Here is a 24,666-nt window from a genome sequence, read left to right on the forward strand (position 1 = left end):
AGAATTTCTCAGTCTGCAATACTTGACAAATGGACATCTCTCACATATCTGAGACACAATATCCTCATTGTCCATTTCCATCCCACTGTCTCCAGACTTGCAGCATATGTGCACACTTGCTTACACACAGCACACACATCTCCTTTTCTTTGTGCTCAGAAACACACTAGCCTGCCAGAAATGGAAAACTTGGAAATGATCATCTGCTCAAGTTCATCATGCCTTGAATATCCTTTTGGCAGCTGATACATCTGGAGAACAATCAAGACACTATTTCAGTGGGGTTCAAGTTAACAGTGGGATGCATTATCTCATTTATAATTAAGTGAAAGACAGCGTACATACAACTTACAGACTGAACTTTGGACCCGTTTCCATGGATTCTGTCTACAATACAAACAAACAAAGAGGACTTGAGTCTCACAGCTACTGGACTGTACTTTGAGGTCATGGCCTCAGATGGACTTGGCTTCTCTTGCAGCTGATATGAAGGCCTGCATAAAAGCTTATTTATGTTCCTTTGGAGAACATAAATCGGCGCGTCCATTTCAAACATCACTATACTCATACATCATAGGCATGTTATCAAGAAATACAGCTACTACAGGGCAGTGCAGAGTTCAAAGTTCACCTTCGAGGTCATGGTGGAGGAGATCATGATGATGTACATTCTCAGAAAGAGATAGAAAACAAGGCAATGCAGTAAACAGCCATGTTGTGTGCACCCAAGCAATACATCCTTGCTTAATTTTTGTTACTTTTACAGGTCACACGTCAGCTGTACTGGTCTATATGCCTCCCTGCAGTTTCTGGTTGTACTACTGTGTTTGCTGTGTCGGGCTATGGACCACATTACACATATAAATGACACAGAAGATGAACGAAAGTCTATGTATCCATCTTTATAGGCCTATTTAAGCTCTACTCAGTTATTCACACCTCAGCACAGAGCTAGGCTTATATTAGACAGGAGAAATCTGATACTAATTAATATCCACACTATTACCTTTGTTAAGATTGCGTGTGCTTGTCTGCGTCATTAAATGTGTATTCAGGACTCATTTTAACCTTTTCATAGGTAGACATTCAGACTTGCTGGCATAAATCAGAAATAAATAATCAATTTCACCAGTTAGAGGAAGGCCCTCTAGAAAGTCGGTATTCATGGCCATTTATCTTCTCTGGTAAAGTTCTTTCCCTTCATCATGAGCTGTTGTGTATAGTAGGTTCCCACCGGTTTCTGATTGAAATCTTATTGAGAGTGTGTGTTGGCAGTGTGAGAAATGCAGGCAGATGAGTTCTGACAGTGTCTCACTAAATGCAAATTTAAATCTGAAGAAACACTCGGGACATGTGATTAGTGAAATCCAAAGTAAACTGTGTTTACCTGTGAGTCAGGTTCCATGTAAGGGCTTGTCTTGCCATCTTCGCTAACTGTTGGCGACCACACTCTGTCTCCGAATCCCGTTCTGAAAGACAATACCCATGAAAGAAGAGAGAAAGAGTCCCATAAATCTTGTGCCATCCAACACCACAGCACTAAAGTGTGCAGTCCTTTCTACTGAGAGGGATGGATTTTATATTTGCTGAGAGTTTTCCATAGAAGGTTCTCTGTATTGAGGACAATTATTCCCGAGTGTGAATATCTGTGAGAGAACCACAAAGAAGTGAAAGTAGATACCATCTACTTTAATCCTTGTGGACTTACAGTAAGCTGGGAAAGATAATGACTTAAACTTCAAGTGAGATCCTATAAAATGCTATCTGCTATTAGCAAAACTGTCCTGTTTTGAAGCAAATGAATCACATTCTGGGCTAAAGCATGTGCATGTCTGAGTTTCAGCATTGGAACTGGATAAAACTACTTTCTACACTCCTCCAAATAACACAATGATAAAGTCATCATCACACCGAAACTCCAGCATGGAACTGGAAAAACATCTTCTGGGCCATGAATATTTCAAAACTTGTGCTAACTTCATCATCGCTATCTCAGGCTTTCCCCCTCCTGTGCAGATTAATAGTAATTGACTCCAGTTGCATACACGTACTAAAGAGAACATAACTTACTGACTGGCAGCCATGATAAAGGACATTATTTATAGTGCTACTGAATGAGCCTGCTGTGTACATATAAACAGGTGTCCACATAATTCACTTCTTCCTTTAATAAAGCATAAAGAATGCAATCCATTCACAGTTCACTCACAATGCTATTTCACTGTCAAGTTGCATTGCATGTTTAAATAAATGCATTTTTTCTGTCCAAAGTAACAATCAGAGAGGATTTTTCATCTGGCTTTTGCTCCAATAGCGTTTAATAGTAAAACATAAGAAAAGTACAATTTCCCAATAGAGTAGAGCCGGGATATAATATATAGCATGTATGAATACTTTGCTTTATCTTCCTCCCATCTTTTCACCCACACCTCTTTCAAGAGGAACAAATCTCAAGCGTGTGCATGTATTTCCCATGCCATGCAAGGTTGACAGAGTTACTGTCTAAAAGAGGTGACGTAATTGAGCTGCAGCTGGCACCGCATTGGCAAAGCTGAGGCAACGCTTCAGATATGAACTATGGAGGTGTTGTTATCAAGGACGCTCTTATGAGGCGCCGAGTGTCTGGCGGATGAGCAACAGCTACAGAGCTGCGTTGGACGAACATACCCCTCCCTTCCACAAGTTCCTTCACGATTCAGGGACAGAAAGCCTTGATGTTTTCAGATTGTTTGGAGGTTGTTTTGGTTGCAGTGGTTACCACACAACCAGCCTATTGAAAAGAGTAGAAGTTCAGACTCAAGTGACATTTTGAAAACAAGACGAAAATATGAAAAAGATTGCCTATGTGATAATGGGGTTTTGAACCGAGTGGAAAGGATGATGGACTAGTTTAGGGACATTATGCTCATTATACTGAATATGGGGCTGAAGAGGGATGCCACGTTTATTCTTGAAATCTTAAAATCTGCTTGGAAATCAACAACTCCACAGCTGTGCAATTTCAGTCATTAAACTAGACTTTTCCAGCTTAACACAGACTGGTAGACATAATGTGGCAAACTTTTGGTAGATTGGAAACCATTTTGGAGCACAAATAACCGTAGCGGAAACAATCTCTTACACTCGGGTTTGATCAGGGATAACACGTAATGTGTATTTGAAACGTGTGAAGGATTACACAGGATCTGTTTTTCTGTCCTCCATCTTTCCACTCTTTGTCTGCATTTGTTATCCAAGGACAAATCCAACTTGAATGAAAGACTTCAGCCAGAAATACCCAAAGTTGCTGACGTATTAGAGACCTGAGAGATCTGAGAGGCTGCAGGAAAAAGACTAAAAGTGATAAAGATGAAAAACTGAAGAAATAAAAAAAGGAAATAGAGAGAGGAAAAAGGTCATCACAATGATTTTGTCTATCCTTTCCTCTGATCATATTTTCCCTTGCCTGACCTCCCCCTGCCAGGTTTAATTTCCTGATTGGGTAGATCTGGGTTTGGAGTGGTGAATAAGATTACTTTGGCTGCCCAGGATCATCATGAGACAGACAGCTGAAAACCAACAACATGAAAATTAAGAAGCGGTCGATCACTGATCATTTCAGAGTTCACTCAAGAGTCTTACTTCAATTTCATTTTTATCAAACTCATGTTGGAAAAAGGGAAGGTTTTTAGTTGTATTATCCATAACTGGAGCTGCTCCCTTGTCATTTAGTAATGTAAGAGTTTAAGTGTTTTCACCCTAGGAAGAAAGAGGAGACAGCCAAAGTTGAAAGAGCAATAATGATGGACTCATTTGTGGACCACAGGGGGTCACTTGGAAAAGTCTGCCTATGGGTGATGACAAGATCAATGAAAGAGGGGAAACCCGCTTCTTAGGAACACAGCCTTGCATGCCTTTGACGTTGCACTCATAACCACAAAAAGAGTCCTTGGGGGAGTGTGAGAGGAATGCTGAGATTAAGGGAGAAGAAAGCAGCAATGTTAGAAGTGTAGAGACATGAGTAAGCCGCTTCCTTTGGAGGTTTCTCTTCATTTCTGACCCAGCTGGAGTCCCGGGCTCTTTTGGTCTCTTGCAGTTTCATGCATAATTCCTCAGCTGTGACTCACAGGTCGGGAAGTCGAGGCGAGTCAGCAGGGGCAAATCCTCCACCAAAGGGATCCAACCATCACTTTTCTCTGCCTTTTTTCACCAACTCCTTCCAAATTTCTCAGCTTTCATTCTTGTTTTAGTTTCACTCTCCAGATGATGATCAGATTTATATTGAACGGCCACTCATACTTAATGTATTATGCATGACCTAAACCCAAGATCTTAGATTAATACGACACTACTGCATGTCTTCAAGCCAGTTGCCGTTGGTAAGGGAGCAATCAGAGATATTTGCCATTTCACTAAACATTTAAACTCTAAATAATAACAGTTTTAATGGACCTCCACTAAACAGTTGTAAAGCGAATGTTTAGTAAATGTCCGTGCTTATAGTTTATGAGAATAAATTCAACTGTACCCAGTTGTACTTAATCCAAATGGTACTGATGACAGAACTAAAGACATGCCTGTGAGATATAAGTCATTGTCTCATTTGGTCCAAACTATGTCAGGATTTCTTTTTTTATGATAACAAGAACAAGACATGAAATGTGAGGGAAACACTGCGCAGGCATCATGAATCATTTCTCGGTACATTTAACTTTCAGCTCTGGCATGACTCTTTCCAAGCAGGCTGACCAGTCGTGGAAACACGCATCCCCTAACCGCCATCATGTTTTTTTTCTCAGGCCTCTAATGCAGCTACATAGAGCTCTCTTAAACAGCTCTGACAGAAAGAGAAGGACTGCAAGGAAGTGAAGGCACCATGGAAGGAATGGAAAAGAAAATAAAAGACGAAGGAGATATAAAAAGAAATTTGTGGTGTGGGATTTACGTTTGGAGACAAGAACAGGGCACATGAAGGCCATGGACAAAGCATCTGTGGAGAACAAGGAGGAAAGATGAAGCAGTCCTTCCTCCACAGCTGGTTCATGCATGTAGAAGTCTGAGAATATACAATGGGGCAGACATGACACTTTCCAGTATGGTCCTCATGTGCGTCCAAGTCCTCAAACACTAAACTAAATTTGAACACAATGTGAGACAAAGCAGATCCATTCAAATACAGATGGCAGAAAAAAGGTGGGAGGTCTCCATTAGAATATGGAAAACCACAAGCTCAGTTCACGTTGTTTTTTCCTCATTGGTCCATATCTTAGGTCTTTCAGCCATAATTCTGCTTTCTTTTCCTCACCACTTTACATGCACCCTTCACTTTTTATACTTTTCTTTGACCCAACAAGAACCACTAAGACTTGGAACGGGACAGCAGCATTAAGTGTTGTGTTATGGTATGTCTTTGAGCTGTGCGAGGTTTGTTCTTATAAAATATCCCTTCATTTTTACATGTGCTTGTTTAGGTTTAGGCAACAAAACAACTGCTTTAGGTTGAGGAAATCATAGTTTAGATTAAACCAGGCTAATCTAACAATCAGAAGGTTAGAAAAAACCCTATCTTCCACATTTTAAAAAATGTTTTAAGAAGGGCAATTCTTGCTGAAAGGACATGGGCAAGAAAATGTTTAAAACTCCCAATTTGTCTCCATAAGAATTATTATATTTTGTACAATTGGCACCACGTAGGTAATACACATTGCAACTCGAGACTAGACAGCATGATTTACATACATATATGTATATGTGTGCGTGTGTGTGTGTGTTATGTAACAACATATACATACACACATATATAATTACACACACATAGAAGATCCTGTACAAACAAATAAAGCTGCCGGTCCATTTTTCATGAATAATCTTTATGTCTTACTCAGCTTTCATGAGTTTCCCGAGGCGCATAACCAGAAACCTCCAGATGCTGAATGCTCCTTAAAAATGCTCCATAACAGAAATTATGAAAAATGTGGGTTATGAAAGTTATAGATGAGGACATATTACAAAGAATCATTCTTGTGTTACACAAGACCTCAATCGTAGATGCATCCAGTGTGTTGTAATTTTGGTTCACAGCAGACGTGTAGACTCATATTTGTTGATGGGCTGCCGAACAAAATTACAGGTCTCCTGTTTCTCATGACTGGAGTATTTTATGACACAGTCTTTTAATGAGGACTGAGAACTGCTGTCCTGTAAAATATTATTTTTTTAGTGAGTCAGCACGAGTTTCTCTAGTTACTCCCTGCTTTTTTTTTAAAAAAAACCCCAGAATAAATGCAATTAAAAGGATACTTGTTTTGGCCCACAACAGAAAAGTGTCTTATCTGAAATCTAAGTCCCAACTGTCCCATTTCCTTGAATGAATAGCACAGATACTAGTGACACGTGAACATGACAAAGCCATTGTCAAGATGAATAATAACTCACGGTCTGAAACTTATTCAGCAACCAGTAATCATACAAACATGTGGCTGCTTTCTCACAGCTCCTTTTTCAGAAAAAAAGACTTAAAAGCCTCGAAGGCCAACATTTGAGTTTGTATTGTGGCTTCAACGTCTGTGGGTTTCTTGGTGGATGAGGCTGAATCAGATTTTGGTTTTTCTTCAGGATCCACAAATTTTTCACTTCAGATGGCTCCAGTTTGTTTGCCTGAGGAGTCATAGTGACCGTTGCGGTAAATTAACACATTATTCCCTACACAGCATTTTTGGCATTGCACATTTTTCACAGTACATGGCAATTGGCTGAATTACCAGCATTGAAAAACAGAGGTAATGTGTGAGACTTTCCTGTCTTTAATTACAAGCAACAGTGTGGGGAAAAAAAAAAAAAAAAAAAAAAAAGATATCCCTTCTCAAAACTATGCATCAGACAATCACAAAGCTGGTGCTGCAGAATGCCCTCCATCTGAGCGATACTATCCAAGCTTCCCTGTGTTGCCTGTTTGATTAAATTTCCAGCAGTGCACAAAACAGAAAATGCTGGCTGTAAAATGTTTAAGAGATCCGTTGGCTCTGCCCTTTCTCACCAATTCAACCTGACTGGCTGTAATTGTCTCCTCGCTGCCATAGCGTTACTCTTCATCTCCCTGTTTCCTCCTTCTCATAATTTCACTCTTTTAGCTGTTTCATACGCATTGTTTCAAATTAACAATTTTACAACTTTAACAAATCAGTTCCCAAAATTGTTCTTTTCTGCCTTCATCACTCTGTCCATCTTCCCTCTACTTCTGCTGCAGCTGTTTAATTTATCTCTGTACAATGGAGCCAAAGGTGCATGCCTATCTCTCAAACATGCCTCATGCTCCTCCTGTCCAGCAGCGCAGGGCAGTTCACACTGTAATTATTTAACCAATATACTGCAGAAAGGTCACATTCCAGCAGCTAGTCTTGGCCTGACTCATGTTTTATAGCCACCTGCTATCTTATCTGGGTTTAAAATGGAAATTAATGGAACTGGTGAACAACATTGCCATATCAAGTTGTGTACTAGTGGTTTTTATTCAAATAAATTATTTCCAGAAACTCAACTTTTAAAAAAACAAACAAAAAATACATGTTTTGTAGATTCTTATTGACAAGCATGGCTGATGACCACTTTAAATCTACTAAATCTAAATGGAACAAATTTATCAGTCTAAAACACTAATCTTTAATCTTACTAAATTGCTCCTGTAAGCATTAAAGCATCTACTTCAAGGGATATTCAAGCTGAATTAGGTTGCATTGGTGCATGAAAAGTTAAGCACCCTTTTTTAGGCATTCATGCAGCTGTAAAGAACATTTTCTGGTCTTGGTGCTAAATGTTTCTTCTTGCATCCTTAAATAAATTTACAGTACCCATGTGGACAAACCACTTAATGCTCAGCCGCTCAGCTTGATATACATATGGGTTATTCCCACTGCAGACTGGATGAGGCAAAGGAGGCTGTTCCATACTAGGTTGGATACTATAAAGTATAGAGTGAGCACAGTAATAACTATAAAGAGCTCTTGCATGTATGAATCCTCTCGTTTCCTGACACAGCATCTGCACGTGGACCGGCTTTGAGACATTCTGGCTTAAAAAACAAATAAATAAAGAGAGAGGGAGAGAGAGAGAGAGACTCTGCAGCCGTAAAAGGAGAGAATCAAAGCATCATTTGGCAGTTGTCACTTGTAACTGAGGCCGAAACCACACTGTGTTCTTCATCTAAGAGGACAGGATTCAGAGGTTGCCAAAATCCCTCTGCACTTTCCAGTACTCGAACAACCAAAATAACCATCTAATAGAAATGTGGGAAGCAGCTGACATTTCAGTTTTTCCTTGGTTACAACCCTCCAACCACCCTCAACCCTCTGTCATTAACTGTTTAGATGGATGATGTTTAGTCCAGAACATGTTGCTTTTGTCCTCCAAGTTCAAGTCATGCATCCTCACGCTGGGTCTAAGCCTGAAAAGAGCAAAGTAATGCTCCACTTCAAGAACTGGCAAAATATACAGTATTGAGCTGTAAAGTCCATATGCAAAGGTCAATGTCTGACTAACTGCATGCACAAGCCCCATTGATTTTGATGGTGCTCTATAGGCGCAGCAAGTATATCATTTAAACTGTTGTAAACCCGTCATCTGTCACCATGACTCGACTGTGCCAGGCTGAACAGAATGACCACAAATAGAAACAATATGTGTTCTTGGATGAGAGGAATTAAATGACCCCAGTCATAAAAGAGAAGAAAAAAAAAAATCAAGTTTTCAACTGAATTCATTTAATGAGCCTCAGCAAAAACCACAAGGAGCTTCTGCTTAGGGTCAATTTAGTGATGATTGACTAAGAACTGACTAATGCTCACCATTTCCATCACTTTTAAACATAATTTCCAGCCAGGGTTGACCTCCACAGTCCTGATGGTACAGAAATCCACATATTTTTAAACTAAACAGGTGTTATAAGAAACTTTCAGGATGATTGCTTAAGAGCATTTTCTGTCTTGACTTAAGCTCAGTTATGCAACAGAATGCATTACTGGTGATGATTAAAAAGGAAATAATACTATATATTTGGATGATGCAAATTCATTCGTTTATCCATTTGCCACCAATCAGGATGCAATTTATCCTGTTCCAAAGTTTGACACCAGATTTTCAGCTGTTGTCCTTATATTGTATGCCAACTGTATGTTCAAAGACATGATGGAGAAGAAAACCCTCTGGATAAACAATGGGCATAGCGGGAGTTTCTGGTGAGCAATGAGACCTGTCAGAATATCAGCTGTACATAAGTATACAAGGTCCATCTCTTCCTAGCAACCTAGCTTGCAGCCATTACAGCACACCAGTAAATTAACTCAGACTGTGCAAACAAGTCAGACTGTCCTGAAGTCAAAATGCTGTTTTTCTTCTGTAATTCACTTTTTTTTTTTTTTAAGCCTGATGTCATCTCAAGATGTTAGAAATGTCATAATATTTCTATTTTCTTATAACAAGATGCAATTTCTTGGGTATAGTCTTATAAATGTGCTGCTTGTAACTGAAAGCATGAATGTGCAAGGTTTAGAGACATCTAGAGGTAAAGTTTCAGATTGCAACCAAATAAATATATCTTCTTTTTGCAAGTATGTATATCCTATTGACCATATTTTCCTAGTATCTACAGTCTAATATTGCCATACCTGGTGATGCTGAGTGTGAGCTGCTGAGTGCAGTTTTTGATGCGGTTCTGAGCCTCCATGTGCGTCATATGCTCTGTGCTGTCTCCATTGATAGCCAGGATGGTGTCGCCTGGACACAGGTCACCTTGAGCCGCCTTGCTGCCGGGTGTTATCTAAAGATAACATTGAAAGGCATACACACACACACACACACACACACACACACACACACACACACACACACACACACACACACACACACACACACACACACACACACATTCAAATTACACACCCAAGGAAAAAAGAGAGGGAAAAAAAGTCCTGTTATAAGTGGTGTCAAACTGTCAGTGAGGGTAAAAGAGAAAGAAAGACAGGAAAAATAGCATTAGCATGGGAGTGTCAATACAGGTGCCAAATTCAACAAAAGCTGCTCTCTTATGATTGATGTAATATTGCCTTAGCCGGCACTAAAGGTTTTTATTTTCAAAATCCAGCAAAGATCACACTTGGAAAAAGGCCACTAAGATTTCTGGAAAGAAAGACAAATTAGTTATTTTCCTTTGTTTTTTCTTTTCTTTTTAATTCAGTAAAAATCACTATACAACATTTTACGGCCACTTAGCATTCAGACAAGGTTTAACACTCACTAAATGAAGTTTAGCACTAAGACAGTTTGGCCCAGAGCTTGCTTCTGACCCTTGAACCTTGGCCAGCTGTAATGATAGATTCATTTGCAAACATCTGGTTGGTATATTCCTGCCCATATTTTTTCTTTAAGTTGTTATCTGACCCATTTTAATCTCGCAAAACATACGTCCATATCGCTTGAATTTGGAAGATTTTCTTTCAGCAGAACATTAGAGCAGGTTTCTGTGATCTTATATTCCTGAAACTTGCTGGTTGGAGGACATTTGAGCCTCACAGGGAGGCAACGGGGGTGAGAAGAAAAGGACGAAGGCGGAGGGCTCATGTCTCAGGGGGTACATTTCACCTTCACAGACATACCAGGAAACATATGAGATCAATTTTACATTATTACACACACCCAAACACACATACAACAAGTGTCCCCACAGTTTCCAGACCTGCCTCAAACTGATCCCATGATCTTTAGCTGACAGAAATAAATGCAAATTATTCTTCCATTGTAAAAAAGTCAATGTCATATGGAAGGCTACAGATCCAAGTATGCTTTTAAAAGCGCTCAAACTAAATTGAAATTATATGTGAACACTTGTCAATGTGTCTCCAGTATTCTTTTTGTGTGCTCCATGTGCTCTTGAGAAGCGACCTGCACAAGTTTGTATTTTCCAGCTGTTAAATGTGAGGCGATTTCCTACAGCTGGATGCCATTTCTGTCATCGCAATGTTTTATCGAGCAGTAATCTGACATTCTTCATATCCAAGTTAATGTTTAAAAGTTAAGCTCTGGAAACTATGTTTGCAGTTGAAAATTATCAGCAGTACCACTGAATTAGTTCTTTTCATATTAGTTATTTTAATAATAACATTCATTTTTGCTAAATTAACAAGGAACTACTCAGCTGTGAAGCAGCAGAAAATGATAGTTTGTGTTATGATTTATCCACTATTATAAAACATAAACACCGCAATATTTTTTTGTTGGGATGCAGTAGTTGTTTTATGATAATTAGAGCCACCAAGAGTGGTGACTGTCCAATCAGTCTAAAATTTAAAGAGTTTCTAAGCTTTAAGTGCTGCAAAATGTTTCAAGTCATAAGATCACAGCCACAAGTTTATTTATAATTTACACATCATTAATTAATTGGTTAATTACCCTTCACAACAGAAGCCAAGAATATATACAGAGAACGAAGCGTTTGACTTTTCGGCATCATATATACCCACATGAACCTTTTGCCGCAAGTGTTGGCGATTAATCTCCGTCACGTGATGCAAGTTTTTAAGAGGTACTCTTTGGACTAATTTATCTCCATACCAGAGCACTGACTGCTCTACCCCACATGCTGGTAACATGGTACATCACCCTGTCAGCTGCAGTTTACCATGGCTTTTGTCTGAAACCTTTTCATTTACATTTACTTACAAATATTAGTGATTGAATCCAAAGTAAATTATCATTAGTACAATTCTGGAGTAATGAATTGAGTTTGGGCATGAGGAGGAGGCTTGTTAACTGGGAAAAGCATTTTAAGACCGAAAGGATACAAGTTCATGCTCCATGAAGCACTAATAGCTGTATTGTGTGGTTCAGATGTGGAATTCCTAATTTACAGCCTTTGACTGCCTCGGTGTCCCGGACTCAGTACTGGTAAACAGAGAGGTCAGTGTGTGCAAGCTTTCTGGGAAAGTTGCACTTGCAGAAATATTCCATTAAAAAAGACTCCACAAACATATTCTTGTAAAAAAATAAATAAATAAATAAAATAAAGATTGATTCTTCATTAGAAGCAGATTCACAAATAAAATTTGGGTGGAAAATGTTTGTCAGTGCATCTGTTGACAGATGCTAGCTGGAGGTTAGAGTTTAACTCGGCCATTTAGCACAGCCTCCCCAGTGAGAATGCATTTAAAATGCTTGCATGTCTTGGGTTAGTGCCTGGGTTGTGTCATGGTCTAACAAAGCTCATACAACCCCCTCACCCCAACAGTAGTGTGAGTGATATCACTTCAGGCTCAGGCCATGAACCATAGACACACACATATATGCACACATGGGTATGCTAAGTACCGCAATGGTATGACTGAGGTTGTTACAAGAGAACAAACGTTCCCGTCTGCAGGGAGGTGTTAGTATGACGAAGAGCTACGCGGTACAAACAGTGATAGACTTTACACTATTCATACAATGTGATGTACATTAATTATTTCTTTAACTTTAGAGATAGCAGCTCTGAAGAAGAGGATGAAGGATAAGCAGGGATAAAACCTTTGTTGACATCAGTTTTTGTCCTCTCATTCATATTAAACTTCCTATTAAACGTAAGGTGAGGATTTTCAGTGACTGCTACATGACAGAAGAAAATTTTAAAAGGACAGTAAATTAAACAATACATTTATGAATCAACACTTCGAGTCATTATCACCCCACAAAAATTCAAATCTCTATTTCAATCATTTGTGTTAATTTTTTTCAACATAAAAGCGGGACACAGTATTAGATCCAGTTTTTCTATGAGACGTACCATTCAGAATAAAGTCATTTTGTACCAGCAGTGTATAGAAATGAAATACACACAAACATCAGCTTGGAAAAAATACAATACAAAATGTTGACAGATATAATTATTGGCACCCTTGACAAATATTCATGAGGGGTGGGAAAATCAAATCGAAAAATCAAATATCTGGATTTTTTGTTTCAATATTTTAAAGTAGATTTTTTTTGTTTTTAAAAAAAAAAAAAAAAAAAAAAAAAAGATTTTTTTTTCCCCAAATAAATAAAAACAATCAATAAAATTTTGTGTCAAACTACAGAAATGAGCAATATTGAGGAATCATGAGAATAGCAATTTAAATCAAAGCGGCACCCAAAAAAATTGGAATCGAATCGGGACGAAAGCATATCGTCACAGCCCTAATATTTATACAAATAAAAATCCTGTTCAGAGCCATAAGAGATTCTTGCAAAAAAAAAAAGAAAAATCAATAAAAGAATTCTTTCTCCTATTTACTGAAAGTTTCTGACAGTCCTGCATTGCTAAGTATTTTTCAGGTTACAGTGATAATTTTTGTTGGGTGTGTGCATCCCCACAGCAACACAAGTCCTCCACCATGCTTTACCATGTATGTATTCCTCCTAAAACATATTGAGGTCCTGTATAACCAGATAGCTGTACTTTTGTTTCTTCAGTTGGTGGACTTTCATCTCCTTCAGACTGCAGCTTATCTACAACTGTGTTTGTGACATTAATCTGGCATGAAGCCAGATGACAGCACCTTCCAGATTGTTAATACTTGGAATTTAAGTTAATTTTTTTTAGCAATTGTTTTTTCTCAGTTGGAATTGTGTTTTTTTTATATTAGTCATACCCTCATGTTTGAGTTATATTCCTGATCCTCTCAAGCAGATCTGGAAATGAAATATTATTTATTGGTGGAAACACATTCACATTCACGCTGAATCCAATTTGGTCTTTATTTTGTTTGGAGAGTCAGATTATGTTCATCTGATTGGTGCCAATAAATTGTTTGGGTTCCATTTTGTGTTTGTATATTTATCGCAGTCTATGATCTTTTTATTCAATAACCTGAACAAGTTAATGTGATTAAACAAAACTGGTTTATTAGCATTTAGTCCTGAAACCATTTGAAATTCTGTGCTCACTTATTAGGATGCCAGAAATTCTGACAAATAACAAATAACTGTTAATATGCTCGAACTGAAAAACAAAAACTTTAAACACATTTCTCTTTCCACACAAAAATAATCAAAAGATGGTTTAGACCAGGGGTGTCAAACTGCAGTCCTTGAGGGCCGGTATCCTGCAGGTTTTTGTTGTCTCCATGCTCCAACACACACCTGACTGACACTCAAACAGGTTGACAAGAAGCTGCTGGATCCATTGATTTGAATCAGCTGTGTTGGTGGAGGGAAACAACTAAAACCTGCCGGATTCCGGCCCTCGAGGACTGGATTCTGACACCCCTGGTTTAGACCTACAGCGGTTACTTCGATACTAACTCTTCACAAGCTCGTACCTGTATACAAAAGTAATACACATCAAAATAGAAATAAATGACCCATCATTCACTGCAGGTCATTACACAAGCTCATACAAGCAGATTTAAACCCTGGTATTACCATTAAAGAAAAGATTTAAAGACTCACGGAAAAACGGAACAGATTAGGAAGTAAATCCTGAACAAGAACATTCATGCCTTTTGTCGTATCAGACTAAAGTAAGAGAGAAGTTGTGGAGAGAAACTACCAGGACTTTTCCAACAATCGGATGACTTAAAACCAAATCACTAAAAGTTAGTCACATTTTGTTCAAACATAAATTACAAAAGAGACTTGTATGGATGATAAATATCTGACAAAATCAGAGAAGAAAAAGGCTGGCAAACAGTCTTCTAGTATGTGACCCCCCCCAACCAGGGATCACTCGTATATCGTACACTCAGTGTGATTTAGTACTCCAATCACAAAAGAGGCCTGAAGCATAAATGAACAATAAACATCAACATCACTTAAAATCTTGCAGCGTGAACGTGGTTTAAGGTGTAGAGGAACCAAAAAAGGCATTTGGGATGGTTTTGGGGGAAAAGCTGATGCAACAGCTGGTTGTTAAGCAATCTAAACAGACGCTTCATTTCCATAAGATGTTCCTAAAAAAAGTCACCAAGTTAAATACTAACAGATACAGCGGTTGGCAAATGACAGTCTCATATAACACAGTGTCATCATGCGGTTCGACGTGGCTTGGTGAATAAGTGCTGGAGTGTGGTTTCACTTGGGGCATATGAAAATAAAACAGAGGCTGAGAAAACAGCGAAGATGAGAGTGAATGCACGGAGAGGTTTGTGTTTGTTAAACCCAGAGGAACAATTTCACCCAAGTGTGACATCATCCTCGGGGGGGAAAAGTCCTCTGACATATCACTACTGATTATGCATACGTGTCCTGTCAATCTACATCGCAATCTAAATGTCTCCTCCTTAATCTACATTTTGTGGATGGTTATTTCCGAGCATCTTTGCAGAGTAAGCTGTCATTTTAAAACGCCATGGTTACAGTTCTCAGGGACACTTTTCTCAGGCGGGAGCAGGAGTCGCACGTCGCAGCAGCAGAGAGAATAATTCCTGGCAACTAGTCAGACGTCTTTGTTTGCTTGTGGAACTGCGATAAGAAACCATGGCTATGACCTTGCAATGTGTTGGAAAGCCAAAGCATAGATCCAAGTGTGAAGTTCCGCCTGATGTAGGTTAATCACACTCAAACAAAGACAAGGTATCTGCCAAGAATAATAACGCTGCAGCTTATATTAAACATGAGGGACTTGAACTTAATGAGAATACAAGGAAAAGAAGGACTCAGATTTTAACTACAGTCTGACAATATCTTATAGTGACTAAATAGTCCCCATTTTCATGCAGTAATCCATGTAAATTTGCTTTTTAAACAGATTAGCAATAATGCCAACTGCTCTTTGCACATGGGGTGTGCTTCTCCAGATGTCTTTTCACCATGTGATGCCTCAACCTGCTGCAACAGGCTGCAGAATTTAAAGTCTAGAGTAAAGAAGAAAGAGGCCAGTGTGAAGCTTAGAGCTAACAATTATATACAGCAGCATCCGGGAAACAAACCCATGTGGCTTTAAGTCACATGTCCCGTCTCTGGTATGTAGCAGAGACAGACAGACGTACTTCAAGATGAAGGGGTGCAAAGGACGTTGGCTGCAATGATAATGGCACTGCCTCTGATTTAAATGGCCCCTTAAGAGGATCACAAGAATGATTAAATATCACTAAAAAGGACAGGAGGTTGTTTTAATCTTAATGGTGTTCCTGAAATATAGTACCCAAGTTCTGCATCCAAGGCCAGGCTGGTTCAGGTCCTTTTCGGGTCAGATGCTAGAAGACTATGATTAGACAGTGTGGATCGTCATGGAAGTGCTCTGTGTGTGTGTGTGTGTGTGTGTGCGCAAAGCAGACTCCAAATGAGTTGTGTGCGCCATCTGTCATTTTGACAGCAAGTGGTCTTAAACAGTAAAATAATGAGAGGATTAGCCATCCTGTTTCAATCACCGGGAGGAATAACAGAAAATCTGGATGTCTTCTACCAGCCATCTTGGCATGGAGGATGGAGTATATGTGTAATATGTGTAACATCAAGACACAGGGCACAAGGTTACTCATATTACCTTGGATCATACTCAAAGTTTCACTCTGAAAACTTATAAATGAAGACCAAATTGTTCACAGCAATTAGCTGTGAAAGTGGTGCCAATCGGGTTGGTCTGTCGCTTATGTGTTTGGACTTTGTTGTGAATGGGCAAGGGTCACAACTTTCAAGTAATACACTGGTTGCTTCAGCTCTGGGAAACAGTCTGTGGTGTCTTTTGCTTATTATTTAGACAAACATTTTGAACTGGAACTTATTCTAAAGTCACATATGGATGTTTCTGCAGGTCTTCGGCTGACTGGGCACTCAAAGTCATGCAGGACAAATGTAAAGGTGAAACTGGGTGATAAAGTTTGTTCATAATGGCTGAATCTTTCATCGCTGTTATAACAGAACTTTTGTAGCCATGCACCAGTTGACAATGCGAGCAGATATAACAACTTATAAATTACATCTTGATTACATTTAGATTGGGGTAAAATAAAAGCTTAAGTTATGCCATCTACTCAAATTGTTATAGCAGTTGACAAAAAGAGCTGTTTTGACAATGTTTAACCAAGAAATCTGTCTGCTTAGGCTTTAGTGTGTAGCTAAAAGTAACTTAGTAAGGAATCCTTTATCTGACAAAGAGCATCAGGTCTGCAAGGTAACAATTACGACTAATACTGTATGTAGACTATTATTCATGCATTGAAACCATGCATTAACTCTGCTGCGCATTGTGGTGTTTTAGACTCCACCTCAAGCATTGAAACCATGTCCCGGTAATGCACAGAACAGAGCTGTTCAATCTGCATATACCATGGTCCCATGCAGGAAACTTTTGATAACAAATGTTTGTTTGTTTGTTTGTTTAAACTTGCTAAATATTCTAAGATATAGAAACTATTTTATATTGATTTTGATGTATTTTTTATGCTAAATAACTTGTCAAGCTACAGAGCATTTCTCTAATTCATCTGTCAAAAGCCAGCTGATCTGGACCAGTCGCATTGTTATGGTGACACCTGTAATGGAGTATAACAGTGATTTAAATGCCGAACTACAATTTTTTTTTTTTTTTCCCCCCATTATAAAAAAAATATGCGTATATACAAAATAATGCACATCAGTTGGCATAATTCTCACTGAGCATGGTATAATGTGCCTTATAACCTGGTGCACTCTATAGCCTGAAAAACACATTACATCTCGAAAAATACTTTGTTCGGGGTTTAAAAAAAAAAACAAAACAAAAAAAAAAACTTAATGTCCGATGATTAAGTAGATTTCCTGATATACTGTTTTAACAAACATATTTTCTAGCTGACCAAGAAATAATTCCTGCTCATTGTGGAAAAAACAGTCCAGGCTATGACAGATTTTCTGAGTCAGACAAAATAAAATTATATAATTTATCTATTTTTATTGTTTAGCCCAAGACTGAATAGAGTAGAAACACCAATGCCTAAAATGGCAAACATGTGCAGAATTTATAGACCTCACCTTGAGGTGTTGAAAACGGTGATGGACAGCTGACACACAGAGGAATGTGACCATGCAGCGGTCAGTTATGATGACCAGCTTCAGTCAGCCATCTTGCAGTGGCCACACAGAAGGATGACCATGAAGGTGTCAGAGGGGATGTTGGACACTGCATGCACAGATTGTTATTTACCAAACGCGACATGTGAATTCCTGTTCAGCAGACGACTGTTTGCCAGTTGGCAGCAGGAATGAGCGTCCTGCGTCACCTGCCTGGAAGTCACTGAAACACTGATGTACAAACACCACTTAAAGCAAACCTGCCACATTCGACACATCCATCCTAAATGCTTCCACAGTTCTGTCAGTGACTTCTTGTGAGTTCTTCTTTGACTCAATCACACATGAATGAAACAACTTGACTCACCAAACACACACACACACACACAAACAGGACAACTGTTTACAGAGCCAAACAGAGTCGCCATTTACTGACTCAGCTTCCAACTGGCTGGCAGGGGACTAATGAGCTTATGGTGGGACATTAACACTTTTGGTACAGAACCACCTGATGGCATCACAACTTGTTTTTGCGGTATTTACAACTTCCCTCGTCTAACAGTGAAGGTGCTTCTTGGTATTTAACAGCTAAGAGGGAGGAGATCTATTACCCAACAGACTCGCTACTATTTCACACCTTATTTTTGCTTGTACATACCTTAAATAATTCCACACGATCCTTAAAAGACATAGTTTGAATGTTTTAAGACATAAACTAGTCTGCTCTGACACACTCTCCATGTATCTATTTCTGCATCCCCATTCAACATATTTGAATTGCTGTCTTGGGCTTATGCTTTGCAGCAAGAAGCAACAAGCATGTGATGAATTCCACGCACAGAAAACACTCCTGCAACAATAGATCATATTATGCATCAAGATTGAAGTCTCACAAACTCCCATGACGTAAACCAATAGGATTCTTTTTTCTTTTTTTTTTGTCACCTCTCCTTGAGTTTGATTTATCGGCTCATAAAGCTGCACATAAACTAGATTAAACAATCATCAAGTCCTGACAGTAAAACATATTTTGCACCATGAGCTGATGCTCTAGAGAAACAGATCTTCTCTAGGACATATTGTAATCCAGAGATTTGCTGCCAACACACTGTGTGTATTATACCTCCAAGACATTTTGCTGCATATCTTTGTGTCTCAACAGCTGCTTCCTTTTTTTTCCCATTTTTGAGCCAAGGTTTTTGAGTTAAACAAAACAAAATATCATCATACATGTATGCAGCTTCATCCATGTAAGCATTGTTCTTTTTTTTTTTTTTTTTTTTTTACTGCCACCTTTGCAATGTGTCGATCTGGTAAATGTAACCTGCAATTTATCTCAGTGATACCATCATGGCTTAGTTATGCAACACTCGTAATGCAAAAAGATTATCTTGTGCACACGGTTTGTTTTTTTTTTGCATTGGCTTTAATGTAAGTGTGCACACATTAAACGGTATAGAGACTGAGCAATCAGTTTCAGTTTTATTCACACACAAAGAAAGAAAAAAAAAAAAAAAAAAAAACCATCATTCCATAAGTTTTGAACTATGAGTTATATGTGAATCAATCACATAGTAACCAAAGTTTTTCCCGGCATGTTAGCAAGCTGAACTTGGAAGCTTTTTACCTAAACAATCCACCTGAAACACAAGAGGTTTGCAGTAAGTGGCAGGCTTTCTCAGGGTTTTGCGAGCTAGCAGACTTGGCAGAAAATATAAACATCAAGTATTACGTTTGGAAACTTTCTATTGAGAAAAAGCTACATTTTTGTTGTAGTTTGTTGACATCATGCATGTGAGGTTTTTTGGATCTAAAATCAGCAACGTCTTGCTGTGATTTAAAGAGCTGAAGGTGCCAAGTTTGCAAGCGGGTCTCGTTAATGCGAGAGTGATGAAACAACTAACCTGCAGACATATATCTGTCAAAACTTTGAGCACATTGTGTGAGTCAAAGTATCACCACAGCTTTTTTTTTTCCCTCCATTTAACATAAAGCACTTAGGGTGACCTACAGGGGTTCCTCTGCCCTCTCAAAGTCCTTAATCGCCTGCTATAAATGTAGAAATTACACCTCTAGTTTGAAGTTCTTGAGCCCTGTAGTTAAATGGACGGTTTGGGACTGGCGATACAGCTGAACACAACACCTGGAATCCCTCAGCGGCACCAACAAGACCTGATGAAAAACAAATGTCAGCATCCCCCCCTTCTGTCCCTGCTGGAAGCCTTGCAGCAAGACCAAGCTGTGTTTGTCCTGGCCATGATGAACTAATAGCTACTGCCAGATCCACTGCCAGCACTCTGACTCTTGACCCATATTGTGAGGGTCAGGGAAGTTCATGTGCTATGCTGCAGTCCCATCACTACTTCTGTCAATATTATTGACAATGATTAGTTAGTATAATTAGTTATTTCACTGCTGTTTATACAGTGTAAAAGACACACATCAGAACTAGCCATTTTCTGACATTTAAAATAAAATAAAATTTAAAAAAAAAACAAAAAAAAAAAAACCATATTTAGTTGTTTCATCCTCCTCTTGATGCTGGGGATACTGAACACATCTCGGTTAGTTGCAATGACTGAACAGCGGTGACAAGTCAATTTCCAGAAAATAGACGGCACCATCTGTCCGCGTATGAGTGTTACTTATGTCTCTTATACAGTTCAGCTAGAGAAAACAAAACGCTCTGCTATTTTGTTGATTATTTGAGCAATTCGGTTTTTCTCTGCTTAAACTTTCCCAGCAAAGTTGGGTGCCAAGCCGTATTATCTGTGTCACCCAGCTTAATGAATGGTCGCGCAGAAAGGAAAGTTTCTACCTACCCTGGAGATGGTTAACGGTGTGCTGAAATCCCGTCCTCCCACCAGTCGAAAACCCCACGGAGAGGGTCCCCTCAGTGTCACGGTCTGTGGCATGTTTGGTACGAACACTGCGAGAGATAAACAAGCAGATGACAGGCAGTCTGACAAGACGAAAGTCCGCGGCTCCTCGGGGTAAGAGAAAACGAGGTAACGTGAAGTAGCCGCGCAGTGCTCTACCCGGCTGCTAGGCAACGCTGTCCCGGCTAGGAAAACTTCCCTCCCTCCGCCTGATTCAGGTTTAAATAACGAAGCCGCCTCTGACGTTGGAGGACGTGCCCGCCTTCACTCGGGTTAACAGTGGGAGGGGACCTCCAGAGCTGTCATGTGTCAACTGTGTGAGTCCCTGAACTTAGTTTAGCGTTTAAAACTACAGGTGCAAGTGTGTAAACGTGAACCCATGCGTGACCCAGAGTAATCCATCATCGGCTAAATGGATGAGTGGCCCGTGATTCTGGTTTTAAATCCATTAAAACCTAAATTTTATTAATCTTTTTTCACGTTGTCCTAATTTTACCCCTCCTCAAGTCCGTTTTTGTTTTCTTAACGGCAGTTTATCTTCAGTCAGCTCTACCACTCTTTTTTTATTGCCTTCATAGTTTCCTGTCTTTCTAAAGAACTTGGAAATTCAAAATATTCTCCCAGTTTTTAATCGTTTAATTATAACATGTTTTGATCATTTATTAATATTTTTGTATTTTACATTTATTTAATTATTTATTGACTTGCTTGTTCATTTAAATGACAAACTTTAGACCAGAGGTGGTCTTTAGGGGCCACAGTCCTGGGCAAGTTAGGAGTTTTCCTGCTGCAACACACCTGACTCAACTCAATGGCTAATTAACAGACTGGTGCAAAGGTGGGCGGTTCCTACCATCGCCATCTTGGCAGCGTCATGCGTGTCGTCTGGCCCGGAAAATGCAAATATGGGCAAAGAGGTGGAGCTGAGATGGGGGCTGTAAGCGTCATGGTGGATGATTGACATTGTGCAAACTCCGAGCTGCCTGTAGCTAAGAGCTTACCGAGCTAACCTGGAGATAACAAGAGCTAACCAGCTAATGGAGGTAAGCAGGCTAAAGCTAAGTCATGTTGTTAATCGGCTAAAAACCGCTGTTGTTTTACATTCTTTGTTCTTGAAGCAGGAGATCGGGTTTCTGTCAATCAAAAGGACAAGCCCGTAAATATGCAGAATTTCAAATTTAAATTACTTTTAAACGGGCAAGTTAGAAAAAAATTCACTCCCCCTGGTGAACCTGACCTGTTAAATCTAAAAGGGATCTTTAAACCAGGCTGTAAACATGTTTATTTCTGCCGTGAAGTTGGCCTTTTTAACATGGGAGTCTATGGGGATTTGCTCTGGTTTGCAGCCAGCCCCTAGCGGATGAGAGAGGAACTGCAGTTTTATGCACTTCCACATAGGCTTCACTTTTAACCTCCGGAGGCTCCGTCCATCTTTCATATACTGTCATTAATATAATTAGGGTATTTTAGAGTAATTTTACTCAGGATAAAATTGTTTAGACTTTTAATACTTCATCATGACAGTGCATAATAATATCAAAGTATCAAAAAAGATTCTGGAGATATCTCTGTCTTCAAGGGACACAGCACAATATTAGCCTGAGATGACACAATGTCATCTCTCTGTTTTCAATGTTATCCATGTTCCATTTTGGAGAAGCCATATCCATTCATTCATTTTCTATACCACTTAGTCCAATTCAAGGTAATGGGGAAGCTGGGGCATATCCCAGCAATCAGCCATTAGTAGTCGAGAATGAAAAACTTTTCTGTGGTAAAAACAAATCAAAATTTGAAATTATATTTGGAAATTAACTTAACACACACACACACACACACACACACACACACACACACACACACCCCCCAAATGTTTGCTAGTGCTACTCCAGTATAAACTTAAAGGTGTATCAACTCTGAACCCTAATTCTGACTCTGTGGCTTACAAGCATGACCCAATACAACACAATCCCAACCGAAAGATGTCATGAGAAAAGGGCTTCAGTCTAAGGTCTTCTTTTTTTTTTCATCAGTGCAAATAGCATTTTGCCGGAAGGCTTTTTCTCTCTTTTTGGAATCATCTTTAACTTTATTCGTTAAAGTTGTTTTTGGGGTATTTTTCTTTAGATAGCAGCAGACATAAAACTTACTTGCCTGTAGATATCAGCATGGGTGCTCCAGCAGCAACATATAATTCTTGGCAGACCTGTGCCTCAGTTTTTGCTGGGTTGTTCCTGATTACCCAGACTCCCCCTCCAACTCACCAAGTCAGAAACACACACACACACACACACACACACACACACACACACCCCTCAGCTGAGAGCGACAGCTTGGATCTTTTTCCAGACCTTGACAAAGTGTGTATACATCCCAAAAACAATCATGAACAACTGCTTGACATTGACAATAGAAATGAATCCAGGATAAATTCCCAGTTAATCTGAATTTTGCTTTCTCAGGTTTGCATTGAGATCTTTTGACATTACCACTGAAGAATGTGTTTGTCAGCCCAGCAAATTCTGTCAAAGAAACACTTTTTATGTTGGCACAAAGAAACTTACAGCTGCCGCCAATCAGGATCACTCTAAGGAAGCGAGGAGGCCTTGGCAAGATGGAAAACATGTTGGAAAGTCCACCACCAATAAATAAATTACTTGATTGCGCGCGTGTGTGTGTGTGTGTGTGTGTGTGCGTGGGTGTCTTTTCCCCTCTTTTTTTTTTTTCCTGCATACATAGGATTAACACTTAATTTTGGACACCAAATTATTATGCTCTAAATTTATGATTTTTAAAAAAAAAAAAAATTTCTAGTTAAAATGTCCTTATTTACAGTATTTAATCTAATGATTTGAGATGTTCTGAATTTCATGGTTACCTACTGAAGGATTATTTAGATTTTTCATGGCACCACATGCTACTGATGTAAATGAAATAGGAATCCAGATGGAGAACTTAAACAAAAAACTAGAAAAGCCCTTGGAGACCACAAACCTCCGTCAAGCACAATGTTACAGAATCCTTCAAAGAAAATTCCTGGATCCAAACAGTGATCCAGATCAACACCAAATTTAAATCATTCCTTTTCACATTTCCAACAACTCCTGAAAATTTCATGAATTCATCCGTCCATAACTTTTTCAGTTGTCTTGAACACAAACAAACAGATAAATGCCGGTAAAAACATAACCTCTTAGGGGGAGGTAATTAATCTCAGTTAAAAGCCACTCAATAACTCCCTGATTAGATTCTTAAGTAAAAAGCCATGTGGTCTGAGCATAGTGCACAGTGTAACAATGAAGATCTTGTGCTGTAATTTGGACGCCTCAGTGATAGAAAAGACCTCTCCCATTTGTTAGTTGATATCATGTATCCACTTTTGTCTCACTTAATGATTTCTTCATTTCCCCAACTAATTACTGCCAGAGAAAGCTTGTTCTCTTGCAGAGGGAATGATGTCATTGGTGTGTGTCTTCCAGACAAATTCTAACTAGTGGAGTCCTGTCTGAAAACCTGAGTCAGTTTGATTCAGACACCAACCTCGGGGGATTGGTGCCAAAGACAGCTCAGCTGAATTTCAACATGAGGTGTGTCAACTCTGGAAAGTGGCCTTACCATTGCGTGCGGTGAGAAGCTGTGATGCTACAGAAAGCACAATGAGTAACTGAGGATGCTCCTGATGAAGATGTTGCTCTAAAAACACACCATTTCATTACACACACACACACACACACACACACAAATTGTGTAATCACATGGCAAATCTCAAAACTATACTAATGTTTATTTGTGTGTCTTCTTCAGTCATTCACCA

At 39.1% G+C, this 24,666-nt stretch overlaps 1 protein-coding gene across 1 annotated transcript in view; it reads right to left on the bottom strand.

The window, feature by feature from the left end:
• pdlim4 (PDZ and LIM domain 4) overlaps window positions 1–21,022 on the bottom strand; it is a 44,552-nt gene extending 23,530 nt beyond the window's left edge. The window contains exons 1-3 of the mRNA XM_079247136.1: window positions 20,796–21,022; window positions 9,639–9,790; window positions 1,388–1,469 (exon numbers count right to left, since the gene is read on the bottom strand). Of these exons, the coding sequence (XP_079103262.1) occupies window positions 1,388–1,469; window positions 9,639–9,790; window positions 20,796–20,888 (327 nt within the window). The 5' untranslated portion in view covers window positions 20,889–21,022. The remainder of the gene's footprint in view (window positions 1–1,387; window positions 1,470–9,638; window positions 9,791–20,795) is intronic.
• Between the last annotated feature and the right edge of the window lie 3,644 nt (window positions 21,023–24,666).

Source organism: Telmatherina bonti, assembly GCF_933228915.1.
Source record: "Telmatherina bonti genome assembly, chromosome: 10".
NCBI classification, from domain to species: Eukaryota; Metazoa; Chordata; class Actinopteri; order Atheriniformes; family Telmatherinidae; genus Telmatherina; species Telmatherina bonti.